General features: G+C 39.6%; 1 protein-coding gene across 2 annotated transcripts in view; it reads right to left on the bottom strand.

Moving 5' to 3' along the window:
• The window catches only part of COP1 (COP1 E3 ubiquitin ligase), a 144,458-nt gene that overhangs the window by 55,629 nt on the left and 61,508 nt on the right, over positions 1-27,321 (bottom strand). For both annotated transcript variants that reach the window (XM_089515966.1, XM_089515967.1), the window contains exons 13-15: positions 22,379-22,487; positions 20,044-20,125; positions 9,203-9,319 (exon numbers count right to left, since the gene is read on the bottom strand). In XM_089515966.1, coding sequence (XP_089372092.1) covers positions 9,203-9,319; positions 20,044-20,125; positions 22,379-22,487 — 308 coding nt within the window. The remainder of the gene's footprint in view (positions 1-9,202; positions 9,320-20,043; positions 20,126-22,378; positions 22,488-27,321) is intronic.

The following is a 27,321-nucleotide window of genomic DNA, read 5'->3' as shown; positions in this document are numbered from 1 at the left end:
GATACCTTGGAGACCACAAGTTGAACATGAGTCAACAATGTGATGCAACAAGTAAAAAAAGCCAATGCGATTCTAGGCTTTATTGATACAAGTATAGTGTCTAGATTAAGGGAAATAATAGTAGCACTCTATTCTGCTTTGGTCAGGCCTCACCTGGAATACTGTGCCAATTTCTGGGCACCACAATGTGGATGAATTGGAGTGTGTACAGAGGAGGATGACCAAAAGGATGAAAGGTCTGGAAACCATGCCCCTATGAGGAGCCTTAGGCAGCTGGGTATGCTTAGCCTACAGATGAGAATGTTAAGAGGTGATATTACAGCCCTGTTTAAATATTTGTAAGATGTCATATGGAATATGAAGCAAGTTTGTTTTCTTTTTATCTTATATTTTTATTTCATAACTACATAAAACAAACATAATCTACTGTTATGTACAATAAGGTGGTTATTTACTAAAATAACCCCCAACAGAAACTTAACACAACTTTCTCTGTTTTACTTTCCTTTTCACTTCTCTCTCCCTTTCCCCCTCCTGTATTGTCTGACTCCCTATAAACCAAGGATGAAGTATTTGACATCTCCATTTAGTAATTATACCCCGATAAATTGGCCTTTTTTATCTTTACAAATTTCACTTGCGGTAAATTTGTTGTGGACAGATAATACCACGCCACCTTTCCTTTTCTCTTTGCTGCCACAAAGAAGTGACCAAATTTTGGGTTTTTTTCAAATAATTCACATCTTTTTCTTTTATTTTGATCTCTTGCAAATATATAAATAATAAATAAGAAAAGCTTTATTTTTATCCCGCCTCTCTGTCAGAAAGACAATTGGTGATTTTATCTAATTTCTTTCCAAAAGTATGCAATTCCCTTTGCATATCTTCCTTTGCTTACTTTCTAGAAATTTTCAATTCATGTTTCATTTTCTGGCACATCTCTTCTTTAAATTTTTTACATTCTTTGAGAAAAATCAAAGTGGGATCTGTAGTTTGGGGAGTAGCATCAATCGAACCCCTTGTCTATGTTGTGGAGGCCACTTGGACAGTTCTTTTTGTCCCAGAAGCCATCCGCATATTCAAAAATGGTAATCTTACAGGTAGCTTCTTATTTATTTACTAATTTAATATGATTCTTTATATTTTGGCTTATAAAAGTTCAAATTGGTTCCAGGTAAGAAAGGGAAACAAGGGGAGATCAATATCACAAAGAACAATCTATATCTCTTCTAAGACAATTGTATACATAACTAAAAGCCTATCTTTAATAAATTGATATCTAAGATATTATTTTATATTCAGATAAACGATTTGTAAATATCTCTATCAATTATATTAATTAATTTAGCAAAAATCATAAAAATTATTCCTTCAGATCATTGTTATGGTCACAATTAATTAATTCCTTAACAAAATAATATAAAAAATAAGAACAGATAGGGACAGACAAAGAAACATAATGTGAATTAAATCAATTACAATGCAATTATTCTAAATATTCAGTCTTTAGTTCTATCCAATTGATAAATTTTTATCTCATAAAATCAAATCAGCACCACAAAATGAAATCTATCACCAAAAGTTAATTAATCTACTTAATTGTCAATATTAATTTAGTCAATTTTTATAAAAGTTATATACAAAATCTTTGTAAATATTATCTTATAAGACCGAGCATATTCTTGCTTAATTCGTTTTATAGATAGACAGACAGACAGACAGAAAGATAGATTCTTAAGGTTTACAAAACTTAGAAAATTAATTGGTATATTAAAAAATATAGAAAAGGTGCCTTTGTAACTTTAAAGGTTAATTTCAATTACTTCTTCTAGTATTTTACTACCAAAGAAATTTTGAAAAGTACAGTACACCCATGCCACAAGTGGCTTCTAGCCTATGTGAAAGCTGTGCAAGGGGAAACAATGGCGCACACTGTGGGCTTGCACCCCATTATTTTCAATGGGGTGCGAGCCTACACATTTTTTCCCTTATGCGTGGGAGTGGTGATAATTCTGGAACGGATCCCCTGCACAAGGGAATGGTCCACTGAGCTTTCCTTTTAATTGCAGCCTTGTGCCCCATCTTCTTTCCATTATTAATCTTTCTGTTTCCTCAGCACCTCTAAGCCAGTTCTCCCTTAATCACAGTCTTAAATAAAATTAATCATACTTCTCATTCACTGCCTCCCCTGCCCTCATGTCATTTCCTTTCTCTCTCTCTCTCTCTCCAACACCTCCAAGCTGTCTCTCTCTCTCCAAATCACGCTTTTAATTAATCCTGTTTCTCTGTCACCTCGTCCCCCGTCCTCCTTCCTCCGTTTTCCTTTCTCTCTTCTACACCTCCAAGTCAGTTTTCACTTCAAATCACTTTCATAATTAAATTATTCCCACTTCTCCGCTGCCTCATCCCATCCTCCTTCCGTATAATCTCTTTCCACTCTCTGCTACTCCATCTAGTCTGAATCCGATGTCCCGTTTCCTGTCCTTCTTCCATTGTGATCTTTCCTGCCAATTCTTCTCAAAAGTTCTTCTATTATTTATATAAGATTCTAAGTTTCATGAATCCTTCCACAATTCCATCCCAATCTTTATTTACTTTTAACAGTTTCTCTATTCCTTTTGTTTAGTCTATCTGACTTGCTGTCCTTCACGACTGTATTTTTAAATCACTCTGCTGTTATCGTCTCTTAGTACATGGTTGACCACATCACTTTCTTTCACTTTCTCTTTTTCATTTTAATATCGTCTTGCACTCACCTTTAAAACTACTTTCACTGATCTCCTCTCGGCTATTGTTCTTTCTTCTGTACCCTCTTTACAATCTGCTTTCCTATGAATCTTTTAATTGAGTAAAAGGCTCACCTCTCCAAGCACGGATCCAAGAACTAAAGGAACTAAACTTAATGAAAGCCGCTTATGTTTTGCAGGTCTTAATTCCGCTCCAAGCAGTTAAGCCAAGTCCAAAGATATAATTTAAAGAAGGAGCATGTTACTAAAGTTCTCAATTATTCTAGATTAAACCTAGTTCTAACCATAATCTAAAAATAGTGGCGGGCTGGGCTCAAAGCCAAAAACAGCAGCCAAAACCAAGTTTGTTTTCTTCAGCTCCTGAGAACAGGACATGGACCAGTGGGTTTAAACGATAGGAAAACTACACATAAACATTAGGGAGAACTTCCTGACATTGAGCTGCTTGACAGCGGAATATGCTGCCTTGGAGTGTGGAGTCTCCTTCTTTGGAGGTTTTAAAACAAAAGCTGGATGGCCATCTATCGGGGATGTTTTGATTGTTTATTTCTGCATGGCAGGAGACTGGACTTGATGGTTCTTCAGGTTTCTTCCAGCTCCGCAGTTCTATAATTCTATTAATCATGTCTTCTCATGATTTGTCCAAAGTACAATAGCCTCATTCACTTTGTTTTATATGCAGTGCTTACTCCATAATAGACAGAAGTGCTATTCTTGAATGAACTACTCAGTCAGGAAATAGTCTCTCAACTTTGTATCTTCTTTGAGTTGCATTGACAACCATTTTATAGCGCACTAGTTAAGGACATCTCATCTCACATGAATTTACAGATGGAGTAAAGGATACATACTACCTTCTACACATTTGTTTTCAAAAAATGGATGCGATTTTGAAATGTAATTAATTTTATAATTAATATAATTATAAGTTTACTAATTATTAATATTGACAATTCATTTTAATTTATTTTATAATTGTAAGTATTTAACATGTATTTAATAAAATATTCAGATTTAATGTAATATTGACTTGAACATAATATAGACTTGAAATATTAATTTATAATGAAACATACTTTTTATGTTTCTTCCACTGCTTTTTATGACGTGTTTTGAAAATGAAAGTCAGAATATTATACCTTTTAGAAGTTATACATTTTATCTTAGTGACTAAAATAAGTTGGTATAGCTTTTATCCAATATAGTGGATTTCAATTTTTTAATCTTTCATAGATTGACTCTAAAGAAGGATCCTACTATTCTGACATTCACTAGACTGTAACAAGTTTTCTTTGTTGGCATATTTGAGAACCAGACTCCCTTTTTGTATATGTTAATGTGAATCTGAACCCTCTCTATTCCTAGGTTTCTTCAATTAAGGCTTGATGGCTAGGAAGTATAAAGAGGTAAGATTTTAATCTTCTTCTTAATTAAAGACAACAAAGGACCTGATTAGTGAAATCTACTATTATAGTCAGCCCTCTTTATCCACCGCAAGTTCTGCATGCACAGATTCAGCCATCCACTTTTCAAAAATATTTTTTTTCAAAAAAAAAATCATAAAAAGAAAACCTTGGTTTTAACATTTTATATAAGACACACCATTTTACTATGTCACTGTATATAATGCGATTTGCGTATCAATGGATCCTGTTATTCAAAGATGGTCCTGGAACAAAACCCCTGCAGATACCAGGGGCCTACTGCACTACATTTGTAAGATAAAAATTATCCATTTAAGAAAAATGGGAGAAATACATCTATCACCCAGTTTTACAAAACCATGGAATACCCCTTCATGAAGCCATGGACAGCCACTGCAATCTGAGTACACAACAGCAGACTAAATTGCTTGCCCTTTTAAACCGATGCCTGTTTTAATTAATGTATTTTCAACTGATATTGTCCATTATTGATTTGTTGTTGTTCCCTTCCTTGATCCATGGGGAGAGGTAGATAAGAAATAAATATTACTAATTTTTTTGATGTGAAAAGGAGTATTTAATGATTAAAACATATATTTGGTTTTAATTTTAACTTTTATATCTTGTGGATTTTTAACAATATGCTTTCTAATTTGCTGTAAACTGCTTTGAGTCCTAAATTGGGAAAAAAGCGGGATAGAAATAAACATAGCAACAATACATCAACAACAATAAATTCCAGAAAAGGTGACTAAATATGGAAAATTTCACCGTGTGTTGCTTACATCTGTTGGTAGACAGAACAGCTGATGTCACCTTTACATTTCACATGTTCATTTCTAAGTCTATTACCACATTAGTAATTAATTGGTTTTTTTGATAAATGCATAGAAATGTCCAGTTTAACTGTTCTCCCTGCCCCAAATACCTTGTTCTACTCATTGTACAAAATGCCTCTCAATACCAGTTTCTGAGGAATATGAATAGGATTATGAACTTCCCGTAGACTTCCAATAAACATCCACTGTTTGTGCCTTCAAGATGATAATTTGTCTCTGTGAAGCTCCCTTCACTGGTCACAAAGTGGCAAAACTCATCAAGCAAACAGAAGATTAGAACTGTTACATATACAGTACAGGCGACCCCTGTTTTTCAACAGTCTGCTTTTCGATCCTTTTCAGTTTTAAGCAGAACTTATACATTCGATGTGTGATCTACTTCTTCAACCAATTCTGTTATGTTTCCACAACTTTACGGCATCTCTGTGATCACGCATTGCTTTTTCTCTTTTCATTCAGTCTATGTTTATCAAAGTTGTTTGTGGAACTTTTCTTAGAAATTGTGCATCTCTTGTATTTGTGTTTATAATATACTTTACTGTATGTTTTTATGTGTGTGTGTGTGTGCAGGTTGAGTCTCTTTTATCAGGAATTCTAAAATATTCCAAAATCCATAACTATTTTGAGTGGCAACATGACAGGGCAGGAGCAGAAGCAGGGAGGATGATGGTGTGGCCAAGTTCACAGCCAAACGTAGGACACATGGCAGCTGCAGTGGCTCCTGCACTCCTCCTTCTCCACCACCATTTCCAGCCAGTCTAGAGCAGGATCTGGCAGCAGCAGCTGCTGGCGACTGTCTCCAACCTTGGCCCAGAAGAGAGCCCTATGCCAAAAAAGCAGCCATGGCTTCCACTGCTGGAGCCCAGATCTCATTCAGCCCAACACCACAATTCAAAAAGGATGTTGAAAAACTGGAGGTGTCCAAAGAAGGATGACCAAGATGGTGAAGGGTCTAGAAACCATGCCTTATGAGGAGAGACTTAGCGAGCTGGAGATGTTTAGCCTTGAGAAGAGACAGTTAAGAGGTGATATGATAACCTTGTTTAAATATTTGAAGGGATGCCATAATGGGGATGGAGAAAACTTGTTTTCTGCTGCTCCAGAGAACAGAACCCGGAACAATGGGTGCAAGCTACAGGAAAAGAGATTCCACCTCAACATTAGGAGGAACTTCCTGACAGTAAGAACTGTTAGACAGTGGAACACACTCCCTCAGAGTGTGGTAGATTCTCCTTCCTTGGAGGTCTTTAAACAGAGGCTCGGTGGCCATCTGTTGGGGATGCTTTGACTGAGAGTTCCTGCATGGCAGAATGGGGCTGGATTGGATGGCCCTTGTGGTATCTTCCAACTCTATGATTCTATCAACCCTCCCTCCCCACGAGCATGTCTGGCCACCGATAAGCTAGCAGCTCTGGAAAATGTCCTGCCACCTGCACTGCTGGAATTGGCTAAATGAGAGCTGGGATCTGGCAGTGGAAGCAGGGGAGAAGAGATGGAGCTCGTTTTATTTGGTTTTTTGGGGCATGGGGCTCTCTTCTTGGCCATAAGTGCCATAAGATTTTTTGTTTAGCTCCTGTACAAAAGGCAGTCTATCAACCTAATCATGTTACTGAATTGCATATTGTACTGTTTTAAATAATGTAACTATCTATAATATACCTCACACCACCCAAGAAGGAAGAATTTCTACTTCTTTAAGTAACTTAACTCTGGAAAACTATGGAACCTCAAAAATATACGTTAGAACTAAAAATCACTGCATAGTAACTTCCAAGAATGGTGTCAGCAAAAGCATTAACAATGTCTTTAAACACAACTAGTATCCTTCCCATGCATCTTCTTGTCTCTGTTCTGTACTTTGCTACTTACATTCCCTTTTTTGTTAAATTTTGTTAGCTCACCCATAATGTATATGTATGCTGCAGGGTGGAGTAAGGAGGTAAAAGATCACTTTTACATCAGAATTAGGAATGGTGATGATCTGAGACTCGATTTAAAAATTAAGAATCTATATGTATTTTCATAGAGCCAGAGTGCTATAGTGGTTTGAGCATTAGACTATGACTCCAGAGACCAGGGTTTGAATCCCAGCTTGCCATGTAAACCCAATGGGTGACTTTGGGCAAGTCACACTCTTTCAATCTCAGAGGATGGTAATGGCAACCCCCCTCTGAAGACACTTGCCATGAAAACTCCATAATAAGGTCGTCCTAGGGTTGCCATAAGTAATAGAATCATAGAGTTGGAAGAGACCACAAGGGCCATCCAGTCCAACCCCCTGCCATGCAGGAAGTCAGAAATGACTTGAAGGCATACAATAACAACAAATGCATTTTCATAGAATTTAAGAACTGATGTTCTCATGTATAGGGGATATGTAATATAGGGGTGTGAATTCATGTGGTGTTCACTAATATTACTATTTGTTGTTGGTGGTGTGTGCCTTCAAGTTGTTTCCAACTTATGGTGACACTAAGGCAAACCAATCATGGGGTTTTCTTGGCAAGTTTCTTCAGAGGGGGTTTGCCATGGCCATCCTCAGATGCTGAAATAGTGTGGCTTGCCCAAGGTCACCCAGTGGGTTTGCATGGTCGAGCTGGGATTCGAATCCTGGTCTCCAGAGTCAAAAGTCCAGTATTCAAACCTCTATACCACCCTGAATTTTACTATTACTATTACTTGCTATTTAAAAATAGTAAACATCCAGTAAAAAGTAAAGTAAAATAGTAAAATAATAAAGTCCAGCCCAATAAGTAAGGACAATGCAGACTACTCCCAGGGAGAGAATAAATTTCCACTTTGTCACTTCCCAGAGTGTTCCTTGATTAGGTGAGAGATGGCACTGTACATTATACAGCCTTCTCATCTCACAATGGACACAGTAGAAGTGCTACCTGTCTTTACTCTGCATCAATGCCAAGGATAAATGAGTCCTTGCAGTATTTTGTCTCTCAAGATATCACACTTTAAAATGTTAAAGTATATTGTCCTGCCACGTAGTTCTGGTCTTATGTTACATCAATACTATTAACCTCCATGCTGATAAAATGTGATAGGATGAAAATGAATAATCTGTCTATGATTCATTTATACAAGACAGAATGACAAGAAAATCTTTGCTCATGGAAAACATTTCATGTGAGTATGAACAAATTTAAATCCATTTCTTAGAGCTACCTGCTGGTATGATAACATTACACATGAACCAGACCAGAACATTTAATAAATTAATTAGCATGATCAAAAATGCATGGAAACTGTATCCATGATCTGTTTTTTTGTATAAAATAGACCTTTTCTGTTCAAAGTATTTCTATCCCACTTTTTGACCATCCACGTCCACAAACATTTAAACCAGTCTTAATTAAAGATATAGAAGCTTCAACATACACAGATCACTAAAACAGTAAAAACTCAATTAGTCCCACATGCCTTCTGAAATGTCTTGAACAAATGCGCAAATATAAGCAAAGACAGAACAAAGCAACTTTCACTGCAGAAGAAATTCTGTACAGTGGAGAAATTCCATTCCATCCAACACACACTACTTCTGTGAGGAAGAACACAGAGCATGGCTTTCATAGATGATCTAAGCATGCAGGTAGTTCCACAGGTGAGAAGGCTATGCAGTACTAAGAAAGATTCAAGCTGTTTGTCATTTTAATTAAGGAGATTCCTGTTTTCATCTTTAAAAAGCAGGGGAAACAACTAAATACATAGCATATAAGTTCTAAGACTTGGCTAGTTTTTTACGTGTGACCTACTTGAGACTGCTCTCATAAGACCCTTCACCAAGAACAAGATATCATATGAACTAGTAGGGGAAGTCCTTTATGTTCTGTGGTGCAGCTTCCTTTGTCTTGTTTACTTTCTATATAGTCTCGTAAACAACTGAAAATGAAGACCTTTCCTTGTTCCTCAATTGGTTAAAAAAGCAATGAGGCACCAATGCTGAAACAACATTCCTTTTTTACTTGCCAGACTGACACGGATGGAAATAATATATGAAGATTCCAGGAGTAAATGGACATTTTAAACCAATTATGTCCATGTTCTGGCCTTCACAAAGACTCCTAAAATAATGATCTCAGTTATTCAGAACAGATTTTTCCTCCCCACCCCCCCCACCCCCGGTCCCCCTTCCATCTTGTTCATGTTGCCCAATACATAAAGTGGCAGTTTTTGCACTTACCTGCACAACCAAAGGCGAGATGATACCTAGAGGATGGGCTGAATTTCACACAGCACACATTTGCCTTGGCCTCAATACTTGCAACTGAATTGTCCAGGTTGGTTGACCACAGTTTCACTAAGGAAAAACAGGAGAAAAACAAAATGGGAAAGTCAAGAAGCAACTCGTTTTCCGAACGTATCCACATGCAATGTTTAACTCTTTAATAGTATTGTTGGTTACAATTTGTATTGACTCCAGCGAACTGTCTTGAATGCTAGGACAAGCTTCAACACTGTATTAGAGCACTGATCTCAAACACAAACTATGCAATGGCTTAACCCACAGCAGTGGCTCAAAGTTTAAAAGTTTAGGCTCTTACCCAAGCACATGGTTCTCTTTGACCATGTGCTTGGGTAAGATCCTAAACTTTTAAACTCTGAGCCACTTTGAGCCACTGCGGAGCCAAAAACCTAATTCCATATAAGTGCAGGCAGAGGCGTGCGCCTAATGGCGCATGCATCTTTAATTTTTAATCTTTGTTATATAGTCAAGGAGGAAGAACCTGTCCTGGCGACAGCGTTGCAGGGGTTCTCCCTTAATTTTTCACTTTTTCCTTTTTCTTTTTTCATTAAGGGGCTTGTGGGGACTTTTGCTCAGAGAAAGTGAGTCAGAGACCTTAAGACTACTCTGTTGGACACTTAGGGGAGTTGCTGAAGTCACCTGCAACACTTGTGGGATGTTTGTCTTCTTGTCTAGGGATGTGGGGAACTTCACATGCACCAAGTGCAAGTTGGAAGCCCTCTTGGAAGAGAAAGTCCAGCAGCTGGAGGGAGCAAGAGGTTTTCCTGGACAGAACGGACCGAAGGTTCTTGGATGGGAAACACACAGAGGAGGTAGATGGTTGGAAGAATGTCACACAAAGTAGGAAAACCAGGGATCGTTCTGTGAGCTTGCAGCTACAGAATCGATTTGAATCTCTCTCTATTATCAGGGATGATGAGGAACAGCAGCATGGACAGATGTCAGGGGCAGAGCAGGGGAGCCTGAGAGTTCCACCACAGGAACAGCCACAGCTAAGCCTCAGAGGAGGCATGTGGTGGTGGGGGGGGGGGGGAACTCCTTGCTGAGGGATACAGAAGCAGTGGTTTGTGGGCCTGACAAGATGTCTCGGGAGGTGTGTTGTCTCCCTGGGGCAAGGATCTGTGATGTAACACAGAGGCTGACAAGACTTGTCAAGCCTACTGACTATTATCCCTTTGTTTTGGTCCATGTGGCAACCAATGATACTGCAAGGCACAGCCTTCAGAATATCATAAGGGATTATGAGGTTCTCGGGAGGAAGCTGAAAGACATGGATTCATAGGTTGTCATCTCATCTATTCTGCCAGTTGAAGGGCATGGTCCAGGAAGGGAGAAGAAAATAGCGGATGTAAACAACTGGCTCCACAGATGGTGTTGACAAGAACGGTTTAGATTCTTAGATCATGGGCTGCAGTTCCATGAGGAGGGACTTTTGGCAAGGGATGGGTTGCATCTCATGCCAGTTGGCAGAAACATTTTTTTGCCAATAGTCTCAAAAATCTGATCAGGAGGGCTTTAAACTGAGTTATGTGGGGGAGAGAGACAGTATTCTGGAAGGCAAAAGGGTTAGAGAAAATAGTCAAATTGTCATAGAGGAAAGAAGGCAAACAGTGCAATGACCAGGCAGTAGGAGGGGAGAAAAAACCTTGCACAGGCAGCAGGTAGGGGAGACCCATGGTCTTATATGTCTCTAAACTAATGCACAGAGCATGGGAAATAAGCAAGATGAACTGGAACTCCCAGCACAACAAAGCAAATATGATATAATAGGCACTACTGAAACCTGGTGGGGTGAGACTCATGATTGGAATGTAGGAATACAGGGGTATAACCTTTTCAAGAGAAATAGGCCACACAGGAAAGGAGGAGGAATAGCATTATAGGTCAGAGATATTTACACCAGTGAAGAGATCCAGGACATCAATACTGGAAGCCAGGTGGAGAGCATCAGAATAAAAATTAAAGGGGAGGGAAACAACAGGGATGTTATTGTGGGAGTCTACTACAGAACCCCAAGTCAGGCAGAGGAACTGGATGATGTCTTTCTAGGACAGATGGCCACACATTCATAAAAGAGAGATGTGGTAGCAATGGATGACTTCATCTATCCCGATATTTACTGGAAATCAAACTCAGCCAAAACCTCAAGATCTAGCAAATTCCTCACTTGTCTGGAAAACAGTTTCATTGTCCAAAAGGTGGAAGAGGTAACAATGGGACCAGCTATTTTATATCTGATCTTAATCAACAGGGACAATCTAGTTAATGGAGTGCAAGTGGTGAGATCCTTAAGTGGAATCATGACCATTTTCTCCTGGAGTTTGTTATACAATGGAAAGGAGAAGCCAGGCATAGTCAGACATGCATTCTAGACTTTAGGAAAACTGATTTTAGTAAACTTAGAGAAATACTGGAGGTGATCCCGTGGTCAGGAACACTAAAAAAGAAGGGAGTTCAACACGGATGGGAGCTTCTCAAAAGGGAGATACTGAAGACACAGTTTCAAACAGTTCCAAAGAGGAAGAAAAATGGGAGATGTCTTAAGAAACCTGGATGGATGACTAAGGAAATTTCAACTGAGCTAAGTTTTAAACAAAACATGCATAAGAAATGGGAAAAGGGGGAAATCACCAAAGAGGAATTCAAACAAATAGTGAGCATGTGTAGGGGTAAAGTCAGAAAAGCTAAAGTGCAGAATGAACCCAGGCTTGCTAGAGAGGTTAAGAACAATAAAAAGGGCTTTTTTTGGATATGTCCGCAGCAAAAGGAAGAAGGAAATGGCAGGGCCACTGTGTGGAGATGATGGCAAAATGCTAACGGGACAAAGAAAAGACAGAATTACTCAACACCTTCTTTGCTTCAGTCTTCTCAGAAAAGGAAAGGGGTGCTCAACCTGAGGAAAAAGCAGAGGACAGAACAGGGGAAATGCAGCACAGAATAAGTAAAGAGATAGTAGAGGAATACCTGGTTAATCTAAATGAATGTAAGTCCCCAGGACCTGATGAACGACATCTAAGAGTATTTAAACAACTGGCAAATGTAATATCGGAGCCACTGGCAATAATCTTTGAGACCTCCTGGAGAACAGGAGAAGTCCCAGCAGATTGGAGGAGAGCAAATATTGTCCCCATTTTCAAAAAGCGGGGGGGAGTCAACAAAGCAGTGCAATGGGCAGTGAAATTCAGGATGCAGCAGCAGGAGTACAGTGTCCTCCTTGAGGGAAGTATTACCACTTTATTTAGTTTTGGTCAGGTTTCACAGTATTCCTACCGTGTCCAGTTTCAAGCGCTACATTTCAAGGATATTGACAAGCTGGAACTTTTTCAGGGAAGGGTGACAAATATAATAAAATATCTCGAAACGTAGCCTTATGAAGACCAACTGAGCTGGGTATGTTTAGCTTGAAGAAGAGGAGATTCAAAGGTGATATGTTAGTTATCTTTAATTATCTGAAGCGATGTCATGTAGAAGCTGGAGCCAGCTTGTTGTTTGCTGCTCCAGAGGACAGAACATCAACCAACAGAAGAAAAGAAAACTTAACATTAGGAAGAACTTGACTGTAAGAGCTGTTTGACAGTACAACAGACTGCCTCAGAGGATGATAAACTCTCTTTCTTTGGAAGTCTTTAAAGAGGAGGATGAATGAGCACCTTCCAAGTCTGCTGTAGCTGTATAATCCTGCATGTCAGGGGGTTCGACTAGACGGGTCTTGTGGTCCCTTCCAACTCTAACATTCTAAGATTCTTTGATTTTAAAACTTAAATCAACAATATGCTTATGTTCTTTTAGTCAGTCACAAATGTTACACTGATACATGGTTCTCAGCCTATTTTTTTTAAATCACAGATTTAAAAAACTTGCACACACCTATCACTAGTTTTTGAATACACAAAGAAGTATACTGACATTCATACAGATGTGCGCTATAAATGCAATTAAACCTCTTATTTCAAAAGGACTGGAGTCTTTGCAGACACACACTCTCTTCCTATTGCAATATGCCTCACCAAGAAGGTACCATGTTTTTCTTTCCAGATAATACTTTTTCAATCCTTCAGTGGAATTGATAACAGCCAAAAGGGATTGTTTGGGTTTATGCAAATTTTGCATAAGTGAGACAAAATCATCTGGGTTCTTGGGAAAATTGCAAGCAGATCATTACACTTTGCTGTGTTATTGTTTGTGCATACATTAAAGAAAAAACACTTCTAAGGATTCCAATTGAATTAGATTCCCCAGTAAATTCTCACTGCTTAGCTATACATATTGTTTTGAGGTAGTTAGCATCTTTCCCATAATTAAAATGCAGTTTCTCATGTACAGAATTTGTTCAGAACATTTATTTTAAAATTACAAGTTCACTGTGGACAGACTAGGGCTTAATTCTTGTTAATGCAGATGATCAATGTTAGCAATTTCACATAATCTGGCCAAATTTCAACACCATTGTTTAGAGCAACAAGAATAAAACTCAACAAACCCTGACTTGTGTATTCCCTTACTGCTGGTACAGCTGTGTGGGATGTAGTACATTTCAGTTTCAATTAACCACAGTCGCCATGTTGAGCAAACCTAACAAGCTATTCTTAATGATGTTTAGTGGAAACAAGGCTGCTGCTTAGGTGGTTTGTTTTGTTTTGTTTTGTTGGACTCATTTCCTAAAACCATAAGAGCAGCTATGTTGGGACAGGCTATGACACATTTACTCATAAAACAAGTAATTTATGATTTGGAATACTGTAAAAAGCAAAGGCTGACCAAAGTCTGCACTTCCAGTGAGCTGAGATTTTTATTCATAAATGCCATTATGGCCCTTTTACCTATCTGAACATAATCAGAGGCCAGACTACATATTTGAGGCACAAAATGAAAGGAGTGCCATGGACTGCTCTTTGAGCTAATGAAAAAATGCTTGAAGGTAACACTACAGTTGCATTATTCTACAGTAGAAAATTTCCCCAATTAAAAAGAGACTTTGGAAATAAGAGCCTACATTTGAAACGTTGTTATTTGACGAGGAAATAATTCAGAAATAATGTTTTGTCTTTAAAAATTTTAAACTTTGTATCTTGTTGTTTTATTGGTTTGTAATGTGTGTCTATCTGTTGTGTGTGTTGTTTGCACATGTTAAAATTTATGACTCCACGAAAGAGTGGAAACAATGTTTATATTAAATCATTTTAAAAAAAAATTAAATTCATTTCAATGAGAATTGGTTGTAGTGTATGTTTCTCTGAAAAGCTGCTGCATTTTATTTGACTCTGATGTATAAAGCTAAAACTCATAGTCTCCCCCTTCAATTAAAAGCTGGATGACCAATTTTATAGCAACATCACTGAATAAAAATAATGAATTGCAAATAATGCATACAATAATTCATACCTAAGTGGCATTCTAAATAAAAGATTGCTCATATTTTGGTACAGAAATTAATCAATATCAATTTTACTTCATTAGGAGTGATAAAATATCGAGTCAATATATCTAGAAGGTTTGAACTGTTATCAGAAACAAATGGTAACAACATGGCCTTTGACATTTCGATTGTTTTAAAATTATTTTTAAAAGTAATTTTTACATGTTTTTAAATGCTGTCAAATAGTATGTTAATTTCTTTTTAAAGGTTTTATCTCTATTGTTTTCAACCAGTAATTCCCAAACCAGTCCTCAAGATGTTTTTGACTTCTGCTACCAGAATTCCTGACTGTTGACTAAGCTGACTGGGGATGCTGGGAGCTGAAGACCAAAACACCTGGGGAACTAAAGTTTGGGAGCCACTGTTTTAAATATTTTTAGTTGATATGCACAGCCTCAGACACCCTGGTCAACTAGGTGACAATACATAAATACTTTGAATAAATAAAAACCAAAAATGGTTATATACATTTTTGACTGAAAAAAAACCCTCCAGCAATTACTAGGAGCTGGCTGTCAATTTTGTCCATTCTGGTTCTATTTCATTATTATTGGCCCATCTAATTAGCCCTCTTGGTATTACCACTTTATTGAATTATTTTAAATGTTCTGTAGTTACATGGTTTTTATTGCTGTAATTTTATACTGAATGGATGGAATTAGGGGGATTGTTTTTCTTTGCTATTGTTTTTTGTATTTGTATTAACTTCTGCTGTTAACTGCCTCAATCCTCAAAAGGGAGAGGCAGGATACAAATATATTATTATTATTATTATTATTATTATTATTATTATTATTATTTCTTTTAGATGCTGCCTGGGGCCCTCACCCAAGACAGAGATACAAGAAATTTCACTCTCTGAATACCATATATACTTGTGCATAAGTCAACCTCAAGTATGAGTCAAGGGCAGGTTTGGGTACTAAAATTATGGATTTCGATATGACCTGTGGATAAAGATTAGGGACATATAGCAAAATTTGTAAAGGTTGAAGCAAAGGAAAACAATACCAAAGAACTTAGAAAATTCTGGCAGGCATAATTGTGCTCATCCTAAAGGCTGGATGGAAGAGGAGGGAACTACAGTAAATGGTGGTTGTGCGATGTGTGGGCGAGATGATCAGGCATGGGCAAGGCTAAGAAAACACTCACATATCTCAATTCTTCATCACTGCAATAACATCACTGGATCCACTGCTCTGAGTAGAGTGGTGAAAGGAGAGGGCTTTGTCTGTCCTGGGGGAACCTTAAAAAGTACCGACCCTCTCTATTCTCTCACCACTCCTTTGAGGAGAACCACAAAAGAGGAGCTGTCACAATTACCATTTTCCTGCCAAAGCATTCAAAAAGGGCAGAGTATTAATACTCTGAGATTCTAGTATTTAAGAATGATTAAATGTGTGTTGATGTTAAAACTACTGCTCTGTTTTTCATCACCATCACAAGTTGGATATCCAGGTAGCCAGAAGGTGATAACAGGACCCCAGACAGAATCCAGATTAGCTGACAAATGGCAAGGAGCCCTCAATCCTTTTGCTAAAGAAATCCAGATTGGAAACCATGACTGTTTCACATCATCAAGATGAAGAAGACACAAAGAAAGCCTGAAGAAGGCTTTGTCTTCTCATGAGGGGGTGCACAATTTAAATGTAGCCTTCAAATCCACAGAAGTCAGCAGAGCGAAACCTCTTTTATTTTTAAGCCCTGAAGTCCTAAAATGAAAATTATATCTTAGGGTTACCTTTAAAGGTTTTTAACATGTATTTAAATGTATGTTTATTTCTGTACAATTTAAATCTTTTTATTTGTTGTGTATTGCCTTGAGAACGGGAGGTGATATACTGTATAAATTCATGTATAAGTCTAGAAATTTTAGTCAAAAAATTGACCCAAAAACCTGGGTCGACTTATCTACAGGTCAATTTAAGTACTGTACTTTAGCTCTTATCAAAAAGGGGACCATGCCCTGGGAAAAGGTGAGAGATTAATCTCTTCTTGGAGCACCTAAAAGAAGCATCAACCCCTCTACTATCTCATCCATACAGCCTTTAGGGTGACAAACAGTTATGCCTGTCAAATTGTTTTAAAAAGATCTTTAGTATCATTTTCCATTACTTCATCCTTTACATCCTTTGTTACATGCTGCTAAATTTTACCCCTGACTTATCCATGGACCAGATCAAAATCCATAATTTTGGCCCCAAAACATTCCCTCAACTTATACATGAGGTTGACTAATAGTCGAGTATATATGGTAGAAAGACTTTTCAAATATATACATTTTAAATGAAACTCAGTAATAGATAAAGATAATTATAAATTAATCTTAGCTATTTCATAAAAGTAGATTAATGCTATATATAAAAATAAAGTCACTGAACCAATCTCACAGAGCGACTGTGCATGTTTAATCATTTATGTTTTAATCATGTCTTCATTTTTGATCCTGCTGAAATGGTGAAAACAAAGAACTTAAGGTAAAGAGGTGAGATGTGATGTGGAAGAGAGTGGAATTCCCACCAAAAACTGCAAATGTTCTAATTCTAGCTCTGTGCAGGCACAAGACCTATTTGAATGAAAAACAAGGATCACAAAGAAAAACAAAATTTGTTTATTACATTTACATCCTGCCTCTTTTCCGAGGGGCAATATACAGCTCTCTCCATCTCACTGACCTCACAATGATGTATTATTTGTACTATAACTACATTATTATTTAAAATTTCTTATTCCTATCAGCAACAAACAATACACATGCAAATCACTCCTGCTTTTCCAGGTCACACAATATATATAGCCAAGTCCTTTCCAGGCAAACATTCTCTGAAGATGCCAGCCACAGTTGCTGGCGAAACGTCAGGAAGAAACTCTGCTAGAACATGGCCACATAGCCTGAAAAACCCACAAAAAACTATGGGTGCCGGCCATGAAAGCCTTCGACTTCATATCCTGATTATGACAGGTGCCCTGGTGGCACTGTGGTTAAATGTCTGAACTGCAGCCACTCACTCACAAACCACAAGGTTATGAATGCAATACCAGACAGGGGCTCCAGGTTGACTCAGCTTGCCATACTTCTATAGATCACTAAAATGAGTACCCAACTTGTTGGGGGCAATTAGCTTACACTTTGTAACCTGCTTAGCACATTGGTAAGTGGTATAGAAATGTACTTGCTATTGCTATTAACCATTCATGAAAGTGTCAACACTTCAGTTACACTACAGGATGGTTAAGAGCATTAGATATGAAAGAATCACAGTCTCCCCTCTAAATTTGTGGGGGGAAGTGGAAATATGGGGGAGAAAGGCAGGAGGGCCACATGCGCACGCTTCTCTCCCTCCCCCATGCCAGCTTCCCTCAGCCAACCAAAGCATGGGGGAAGGCAGGAGGAGCATGCGTTCACCATTCCCAGCTGGTCCCTCCTTCCTGGGCTTTCTCTCCCCCCCCCCCAGGTTAGGAGCTTGGGAGCTTGGGAGGGAGGGAGGAGTGCAAACATGCCTGCCCTTTCTCAGGCATGCTGTGGACAAACTGACAAATAAGCAAATCTGAGAATGTTAAACCCACAAAAGGGGAGGGACGACTGTAATTAAGTTGTGAGAGTGAAAGCAAGCACACAAATTTATAACATGCTTCCAACACCTAACAATAGTTACAACATTGGGAATATTCTGTCACATTAGTCTTAACTAAATAAGGACCTACTTATGTAGTTATGAAGCCTTTGCCACCATTTTAGTCAATAAAAAAAGAGGTGGAAGCTGCAATAATAAAAATGTAGAAAAATAAGTCACCAGGAACAGATGATATTCCAGTGCCACAATCCGCACTGATAGAATCAACTCTAGTGCTAACCAGCATATGTCAATAAATATGGAAAACAAAATGGTGGTCAACAGATTGGAAACAATCAATATAAATCCTCATTCAAAAAGAGAGAGAGAAAGAGAGAGAGAGAGAGACACACAAAAGACTGCAGCAACTATAGCACTTATTTTCCATGCAAGGAAAATTATGTTCAAAATTCTCCAACCATAATCCCAAAGGTGCAAGTGGGGTCCAGGAAAGAGGCACTAGGGACTACATTGCAAACATACAATAGATAATGAAGCGCACCAAAGAATTCCAAAAGAAAATCAGCATGTGTTTAGACTATAGCAAAGCCTTCAACTGCACAGATCATGAAAAACTATGGAATGCTCTTAAAGACATGAGAGTGCTAACACATCTGATAGTCCTGATGAGAAATCTGTACTTAGGACAAGAGGCTACTGTACTTAGGAGTAAAAACCAGTTGGGAAAAGGGTCAGGCAAGGCTGCATCCTTTCACCTGCTCAACCTTTATGCAGAACATATTATACAAAAAGCAGGCCTGAGCACAGACAGAAGAGGAATGAAGATAGGAGAAAAGAATATGAACGCTCTAAAATATGCTGATGACACCATTCTATAGCAGAAAACGTCACAGGCTTTGAACAACTACTAAGGAAGATCAAGGAAATAAGTGCAAAGGTAGGATTACTGCTGAACATAAAGAAAACAAAATAATGGCTACAGAGGATTTACAGAAAATCAAACTAGATAATTAGAAAATTGTAAAAGCATGCCTGTATCAGAATGGGGACTGCAGTCAAGAAATTAGAACACTAGGAACAGGACAGACTGCTATAAAAGAACTAGAAAGGATCCTAAAGAGTAAAGATATACAGCTGAGCATGATAGAACTGTACAAGCCATTGTATTCCCCATCACCATGTATGGGTGAGAGCTGGATAGTGATGAAAGCAGATAAGAAGAAAATCAACTCATGTGAGATGTGATGCTGACAAGAGTGCAGAGGGTACCTTGGACCCCCAAAAAGACAAACAAATGGGTCTTAGAACAGATCAAGCCAGAAATCTCCCTGGACACCAAGATGATTAAGATGAGACTGTCATACTTTGGTCACATCATGAGAAGGCACAATTCACTGGAAAAGACAATAATGCTAGGAAAGGTGAAGGGTGAAATGCTAGGAAAGCTGACAGATTTCATGTTAGATGAACAGACTCTATTAAGGAGGTTGATGGTATGAAGTTGCAGGACCTAAGCAGAGCAGTGGAGGATAGGGAGTCTTGGAAGTGTCTCACCCACAGGGTCACCATGAGTCAGGGTCAATTTAAGGGCAGTTAAAACAGTAAGATTTTTCACATGAGCCTTTTCTGAGCAGCCTTCCAATTGTCCTCAATAGACCATTATGCAAATAGCTGAGAATCTCTGAGAAAATAAATTTCTAATTCTGCCAAGAAATATTGGTATCCTGAATTTTCATTTCTGCAAGGAATCTTCAATCCGATTTCATAATAACTAGAAACAAACTAACCTTTTGCATCATCAGAGCCAGAAGCCAAGAGTTTAGGATCCATCAAATTAAAGTCTACACTCCAGCACCTTTTCTCATGCTCCTGTTTTGAAAGAAAAAGAAATGAAACAAAAGCAAGTGATCATTCAAACATAAACTAGTTAGTAATGATGCAGCTTTGGTTAAGTTAATATGAAATAATTTACTACACTTAATCAAGTTTAGATTTTTTTTTAAATTCCCCCTCGCAATTCTTCTGCACTATTTGAAAGCAGCCCCCAGTTAAAGAGCTAGAAGAATGTCTCATTTTCAAAAGAAAAAAAAAGGCATGCACTACTGCTTATTTGCATCTTGAAAGACAAAGAGCTCAGATTACTCTTGTTAAGAATGTTGTTTGGCTTGTTACTGCTCCCTGGTGAGCTTTTTTCTTTCCCCAACAGAAAAAATTTCTACAAATTCTGAATATATTAACCTCTTTATAGGGCATTCCAAGCAATATTTTCCCTTAGATATCAGTATTCTCAAGCGTTAGAAGAATCTTACTTACTTTTTACTAATAATTTCAGTAATTCTACTTTCCTCTGCATACTGTTCATATATACATTAATTACAACATAGGATGGCCAAAGAACCAAAGAAGTATTCCAAAGAACGGCCCTGCCACACATTAATTTCAACAAAAATCAACAGGGACTTTTTAAAAAGGATGCCTGAAGTAGGCACATTAAATTAGAACCCTAACCACAATCAACCCTCCAGACTGGCACACACTAATTTGCTCTTTTTTTCCATCTCTTACATTTTAATTATTTCTGTACTGTACTCTACATGTATCTGCTAGGATTGATTCATGTGGATATGCTTATAGACCTGCAATCTTTTTAGTGAAGTCTTAGGAGATTAACAAAAAATGCCTGATAAACAATTTTCTCATAGTTATGGACATTTCTCACCCCTACACTGGTAAATGATATTTATTCAGAAATAACAGAAAGGTGCTGTAGATTCATAGACACAGTTCTTAGGATCTACTGATGAATGTCAGAGAAGACAGAATCCTCAGAACTGTTTTTTTTTTTTTGATAATGATGTAAGAGTCATGAGAAACATCATCCTTTATCTTCATTATAAATTCCATCATTAGCTAGTAAAATGGTCATTAGTTGAAAGCACTTGATTTGTCATTATCAATCCCTCTCACTGTTTATCTAAAAATACAAATGTAGGTTTCTCTTGAATTAAATAGGCTCAGGTCATGACAGAACTGCTTTTAGTGAGCCCATCTCCAAAGCTCCTTGTATCAACAGAGGTTTAAATGATCTGAGCGTCTATAGGAAATTCTCTCACTAACTGTGTCATATATATAAACCCTGCTATGAGTAAAAGTGAGCTTCCTGGGCATACTGTAGGTTATCAGAGTTTTGAATCATAACCCCTGAGGACTATGTTACTATGAACAAATGAACTGTTACTATGAGCTAAATCCAGTATCAGTCCTATACAAATTCAATGAAATCAATTATTCTTAAGTATTAAAAAATAACAACTCCCTTTCATAAGCACTGTGAGTAAAATGGCCCATTCATTTCAGTAGATCTACTCTAGATAGGACTAGCACTTGATTTAGACTTAAAAAAATCGAAGGCTTCTGAGAATAAAGAACCACTACTAACTTTCAAAGAGGACACACTACTTTCATCAACTGATTCATGTTTTCTTGATACTTTTCATCAATGCCCCCACATGGCATATGAAAAAATACAACAAAAGCAAAACCTTTTAATGGGCATGCATGTTTATAAAAACTTTATACAGAATGGAAATACAGTCATCCCTTCATATTTGTGGATTTGATATTTGCGGATTTGATTATTCACGGATTTCATTAATATGTTCTCTCTAGGACTGTCTAGGTCCTCCAGTGCAACTCTGTGGTCAACTTTAACTAAAAGTTGCACTGAAAGACCATTTGTAGCTACTCCAGTGCCATTCTATGGTCAGTGTATGTTGGACATTAGCCACAGAGTTGCACTGGAGGATCTAGAGATTCCTAGAGAGGTGTCCTCTCAGGTAAAAACAGTGTTTTTGTTATTTGCGTTTTTTCCATATTCATGGGGGTCTTGTTCCCCTAACCCTAGCAAATATGGAGGGACAACTGTAATTCTAATTCTCTTACTATAATGCTTGCTTATTATGTTTACACTCATAAATTAGTACAGACTGCAGTAGCATTTACAAATACATTTTGACAAACATAAAATATGATTTGATTAGATCTTTCCTTAGCAGGAAAGGTGCTCCAAGTTAAGTACATCTGGAACTGTTCACTGGGAATTGAAAAGTAGCACTTCTTTACCTGGTAGACCTTTGACCGCTGCCCTGTGAACCCATCCCACAAGATGACGGTACCTTCATAGTCACTGCTGGCCAAGAGATTTTTATGGTAACTACTCCAGCTGATACAGCTGTAAGAGAGAAATAATCCCCAAATAAGAAAACAATTTCCTTTAAACGGCAACTGCAAGCATGATAAATTTAAGTATTGAAACAGTTCAAGGTAAATGCCACTGTTGGCTAGTTAATGCCCTTTTCTCTGTTCATTTCACATTTCAAATAATCTGTTCCTAATAATTTAGGTCATCATTAGCTTGAAGTCAAATAATGGAAACCTAGCAGCAACTAAGGTCGGCGTCACTCAATGCAGTACCTCATGGGTACTCTTGCAGCACCTCCTGGGATTGAGGTGCAGATGGGGAGAAAAGTCTCATCCTGGTGAACCCAATTTCTTGCCCTCTTCCCCAGCCAAGATAGCGAAGCCGGGCCCCTGAGCAAGAAGCATTTTAATGATGTAAGAGCTCCACCTTAGGGGAAAAGGAAGTCACAGCAAATAGCTCCCCACCCCACACAGGAGGACAATGGCAGAAAAGAGCCAAACAGATTGGGGCTTCAGGAGGGGAAAGCAAAGAGAACGGTCTATGGCTTCAATCCCATCCTTGCCTCTCCAAAGCGAGCATCATCCCAAGAAGGGTCCCCTGTCTTTCCAGAAAAGGGCTTTCGGATGCCGTGTGCTATCTGGTCTGATGGTGTTCCCTGGTGTGGTTCACATGCCCTGCATCCCCCTCATGAAACCACTGAAACTAATTGGTCAGCTTGAGTGGATTTTCTTGTATCAAACAGTAGATATCTAAGCTTAAGTTCTTATTTCCTTCTTATGATAGTAAGACATATAAAATACAGTGGAACCTCGCCATACACGGGGGATCCGTTCCGGATCCCGCCGCGTATGGCGATTTCCGCCTATGCTCGAGCCCCATTGTAAACAATGGGGCTCGTGCATGGCGGTGCGGAGGTGCGCGGGGCGCAACGGGCGCACGCGCCCATTCAACTGAATGGGACGCGCCGCCCCTTCCGCCCCGCGCACGCGCCGCGGCTTGAGCGCATATGCTCAAGGCCGCATATGGCGCACCCGCCTATGGCGAGGTTCCACTGTATATATTCCCCTTAAATCAGCACTGCTGAAAACCTTACCCCTTCCTCGCATATAAATATCTTCCTCAGATTTCAATGGTCCTATCAGTAAGCAACATAACATACCAAACTGAAAGGTTCTAGGCCTTAATATGCCCCATTAAGTCCTACTCACTCTCCAGTAAAGCTCAAGGCTTAGAAATGCCAACAGGGTCTGCATCAAAGAAGTGGACTGTACCCCTCACAAGAACAGTACCTCTACTGTCTATGACCTAGCAGGATATAGAGTTGGCCTCTGCTACCTGCTCTGTTCCTGCAATTGATTTTTGTTGATAACTGCCAGTCACCATATCTAAAACTGAGGGAGCAAACTCTGTTTAACATTAATATATTGACTTTTAGACAATCAGAATGACAGAAAACAAGGAAAAGCAAACCTGAATATTTTTTTTGATCTAAATAGTCTAAATACTAAATCAATGCTGCATTGCAATATGAAATTTAAAAAGGAAGCAAGACCTCTATAACTGATTCATAGGTAGCAAGCTCCAACCTCTTTTCAATCCTTGTACTCATACTTTTACAATTTAACAACATGCAGCTCCTCCAGTCTTTCAGCTCTGCATCGAGCTAGCTTCATCTCCATCCAACCACTTCTCTTATAACTCTTTTACAGTATCCATTACACCTTTTCTATAAACACATCTGTTTGCAAAAATATTACAACATTTCAGCATTTTGGATAATGGTTGGAGAGTATGAAAGTGTTTTCAAGCAAATAAAATACGAGTTTTGCCATGTATAACAACATGGCAAATGACAACCTAAGAACATTGTACTGTGAATTTTTTTCCTAGCAAATTGTTTCAGTAGGAAGCCAAAGAGCTATAGTGCTTTGACTGTTGGATAATCACTCTAGAGCAGGGGTTCCCAACCTGGGGGTCGATCAACCCTTTCTCAGGGTCACCAGGTTGGGATTTGCCCCTGCCTCCTCCTCCTCTCTTCCTCGCGGGTGCCGGCGCCGCCATCACGCAGGGATGGGGGCAGGGACGGGGTTGCCTCCTCCTCCTTCCTCATTCCCCGCGGGGGTAGCGCTGCCTCCTCCTCTTCCCCGTGGGTGCCGGCACCAGCACTGCCACCATGCGGGGATGGTGATGCTGCCTCCTCCTCCTCCCCGTTCCCTGCGGGTGCCGGTGCCATTGCCGCCACCGCATGGGGACGGGGATGCCACCTATTCCTCCCCCTATTCCCTCCGGGCACCGGCGCCATCGCCACCACTGCGTGGGGCCCAGGACTGGGACAGGGCTGCCTCCTCCTCCTCCTCCTCTCTTTCCTGCAGGTGCCAGCACCAGCGCCACCACCGCGTGGGGAAAGGGCTGCCTCCTCCCCCCCCTCTTCCCCGCGGGTGCCAGCACCAGCACTGCCACCATGCGGGGATGGTGGTGCTGCCTCCTCCTCCTCCCCCTTCCCTGCGGGTGCCGGCACCAGCACTGCCACCGGATGGGGACAGGAACAGGGCTGCCTCCTCCTCCTCCTCCTCCCCTCTTCCCCGCAGGTGCCTGCACCAGCACCACCACCACGTAGGGATGGGGCCAGGGCTGCCTGCTCCTCCTCCCCTCTTCCCTGCGGGTGCCGGCACCAGCACCGCCACCGCGTGGAGATGGGGACGCCTCCTCCTCATCCAATGGCGGCTGCGGCAGGCCAGGCCAGCATGGAGGAGGAGGAGGCGGTGTCAGCAACTCCTCTGAGCCATATAGCCAATGCTGGCATATAGCAGAGTATAACTGGCAAATTCAGAAACGTGGTTCACAGCCCTCAGTAGAGATAACAGCAACTGGATGTCTTCCAGGAACAGAAGGAATGCAGGAATCTCCGGGGACTCTCAGCAACCGGTGCCAGGCTTCAGCTAATTGACCAGACAAGCCAAGTCTCCCAAAGTGCTATCTTTATTTACAGAGTGCTATCCAAATCACCAACGCTATAATACTGATCACACGAATACCAACTCCTACTACAACCCACAAGTAATTACTGGAAGCCCTTGAGTCTATATAGTGGTCTCCCAAACTCAATCACTTCCTGTCCCACAATCTAAAGTGTCCTCCTGTGCAATCTAGACACATATTTCATCATCCAGGTTTAGTGCACGCAGGCACCAGAGTGTCCTTGAGCTTATGAGCATCAGCTGTGTATGATCAGCCTTGTCCTTCCCAGTGCTGGATGCTCATGGTCACACACACACACACACACATCTAAGCATTTCCCAGTGTGCTGACTTTAACCCTTTGATAGGCGGAGGGGCTTTCCAGCAGCCTTTGAGGCTGGAAGTCCCGCCCCTTCTTCTGGCCAGAGGCCTCCCTAATTGGTTGGGAGCCCAGCAAGGGGTGGGACTTCTGACCGCAAAGGCTGCTGGGGCTTGTAGGCAGCCTGAAGTCTCACCCCTTCCTGGCTCAGGGAGGCTGCCGGGCAGGACTTTCAGCCGACAAACGTTGGGAACCACTGCTCTAGAGAAGAGGGTTAAAATTCCCATTCAGCCATGGAAGTCCATTGGGTTACCCTGGACAAGTCACAGTCTCTTAGCTTCAGACAAATACAAAGGCAAATTCCTTCTGAACAAATCTTGCCAGGAAAACCTCTGATAGGGTTGCTTTAGGGTGGCCATAGGTCAGACATTATTTGAAGGCACACACCAAAGTATGTATGAATGCACATCCAATGATTTAATGAGTGTGATGTATCTGGACACACTATAAGCTGCCTCCCTTACTTCACAACAAGAACAGGCTAGATAGATTTACATCAAGAATCCTTTCTGATTCATCTGCACTTTTAAAAACATAGAATTCAGTTTAGGAAAATTATAACAAAGAATTTGTACCCTTTGCTTCAAAAGGAAAAACCAAACAAAAGTTTAATTTTCTAAAATAACCTTAATATACAAAAGTTACTGACAACCTCCCTGGATTTTTTTTTAAAACTGAAGGGATGTACAAATAATACTTTAAACAAGTCTCTATAGCTTTGACAAAGTCAAGAAAAATGGCTGGATAAGTTATGAAACAACCAATAGTGTGTGTGTGTGTGTGTGTGTGTGTGTGTGTGTGTGGTGTCATAGCTCATCAGTACTCTCTCTCTCTGTGTGTGTGTGTGTGTGTGTGTGTGTGTGTGTGTGTGTGTAAAACTAAGAAAGCCCCAGGTACAATCCTTTGAATTATCAGTTAACAATCGAACAGGTCAGATAAAGAACTACCTGGGATTTTGGGGAGTCATCACGGTAAAGAGCGGGAGGCAAGGTGGACTGATGATATGATTTCAAAAAGACAGTTTGCAAGTTCACAATAACATGAAAAGAATTGCTTCTTCTTACCAACCACTCCAGGAGTGGAAGGAAGAAACAAAGGGCAAAAAACTCCTGCCCAGTGGATTGAGGAGCAATGTCTCAGTTACAGACAGAAGTCACTGGAATCCACTTCTTGGAGACTGAAAATCAGGAGTCAAGAGCACAAATTCTCCAAGACAGACAGGTTGCACCCTTAAGACAGAAGGCTAACAACTTTTTGCACAGCCTAATTGTGGCTAAGATGCAGGCCACTCAGGTATTGTATAAATAGCCAAATAGGCAGATGGAAAAATATTATATTATTTAATTTCTAAGTGGCCCATTAACACCTAATTAAGTTTCTTCACACACCATAAAACTTTAATACCATTTTAATTTTTAATCAAATAATCACACTAAGCAAAGCACTTTTCATTTGCGCTTATTGATCTTACTTTCATCACATAAAAGTGGACTGAACTTTTCAGTTAGAAATCACATTTCTTCAGACA

Source organism: Sceloporus occidentalis, unplaced genomic scaffold, assembly GCF_023333645.1.
Source record: "Sceloporus occidentalis isolate IW3139 unplaced genomic scaffold, rSceOcc1.0.p SCAF_3, whole genome shotgun sequence".
Lineage (NCBI taxonomy): Eukaryota > Metazoa > Chordata > Lepidosauria > Squamata > Phrynosomatidae > Sceloporus > Sceloporus occidentalis.
The sequence above is the reverse complement of the archived record's forward strand: the minus strand, read 5'-3'. Positions and strand labels throughout refer to the sequence as shown.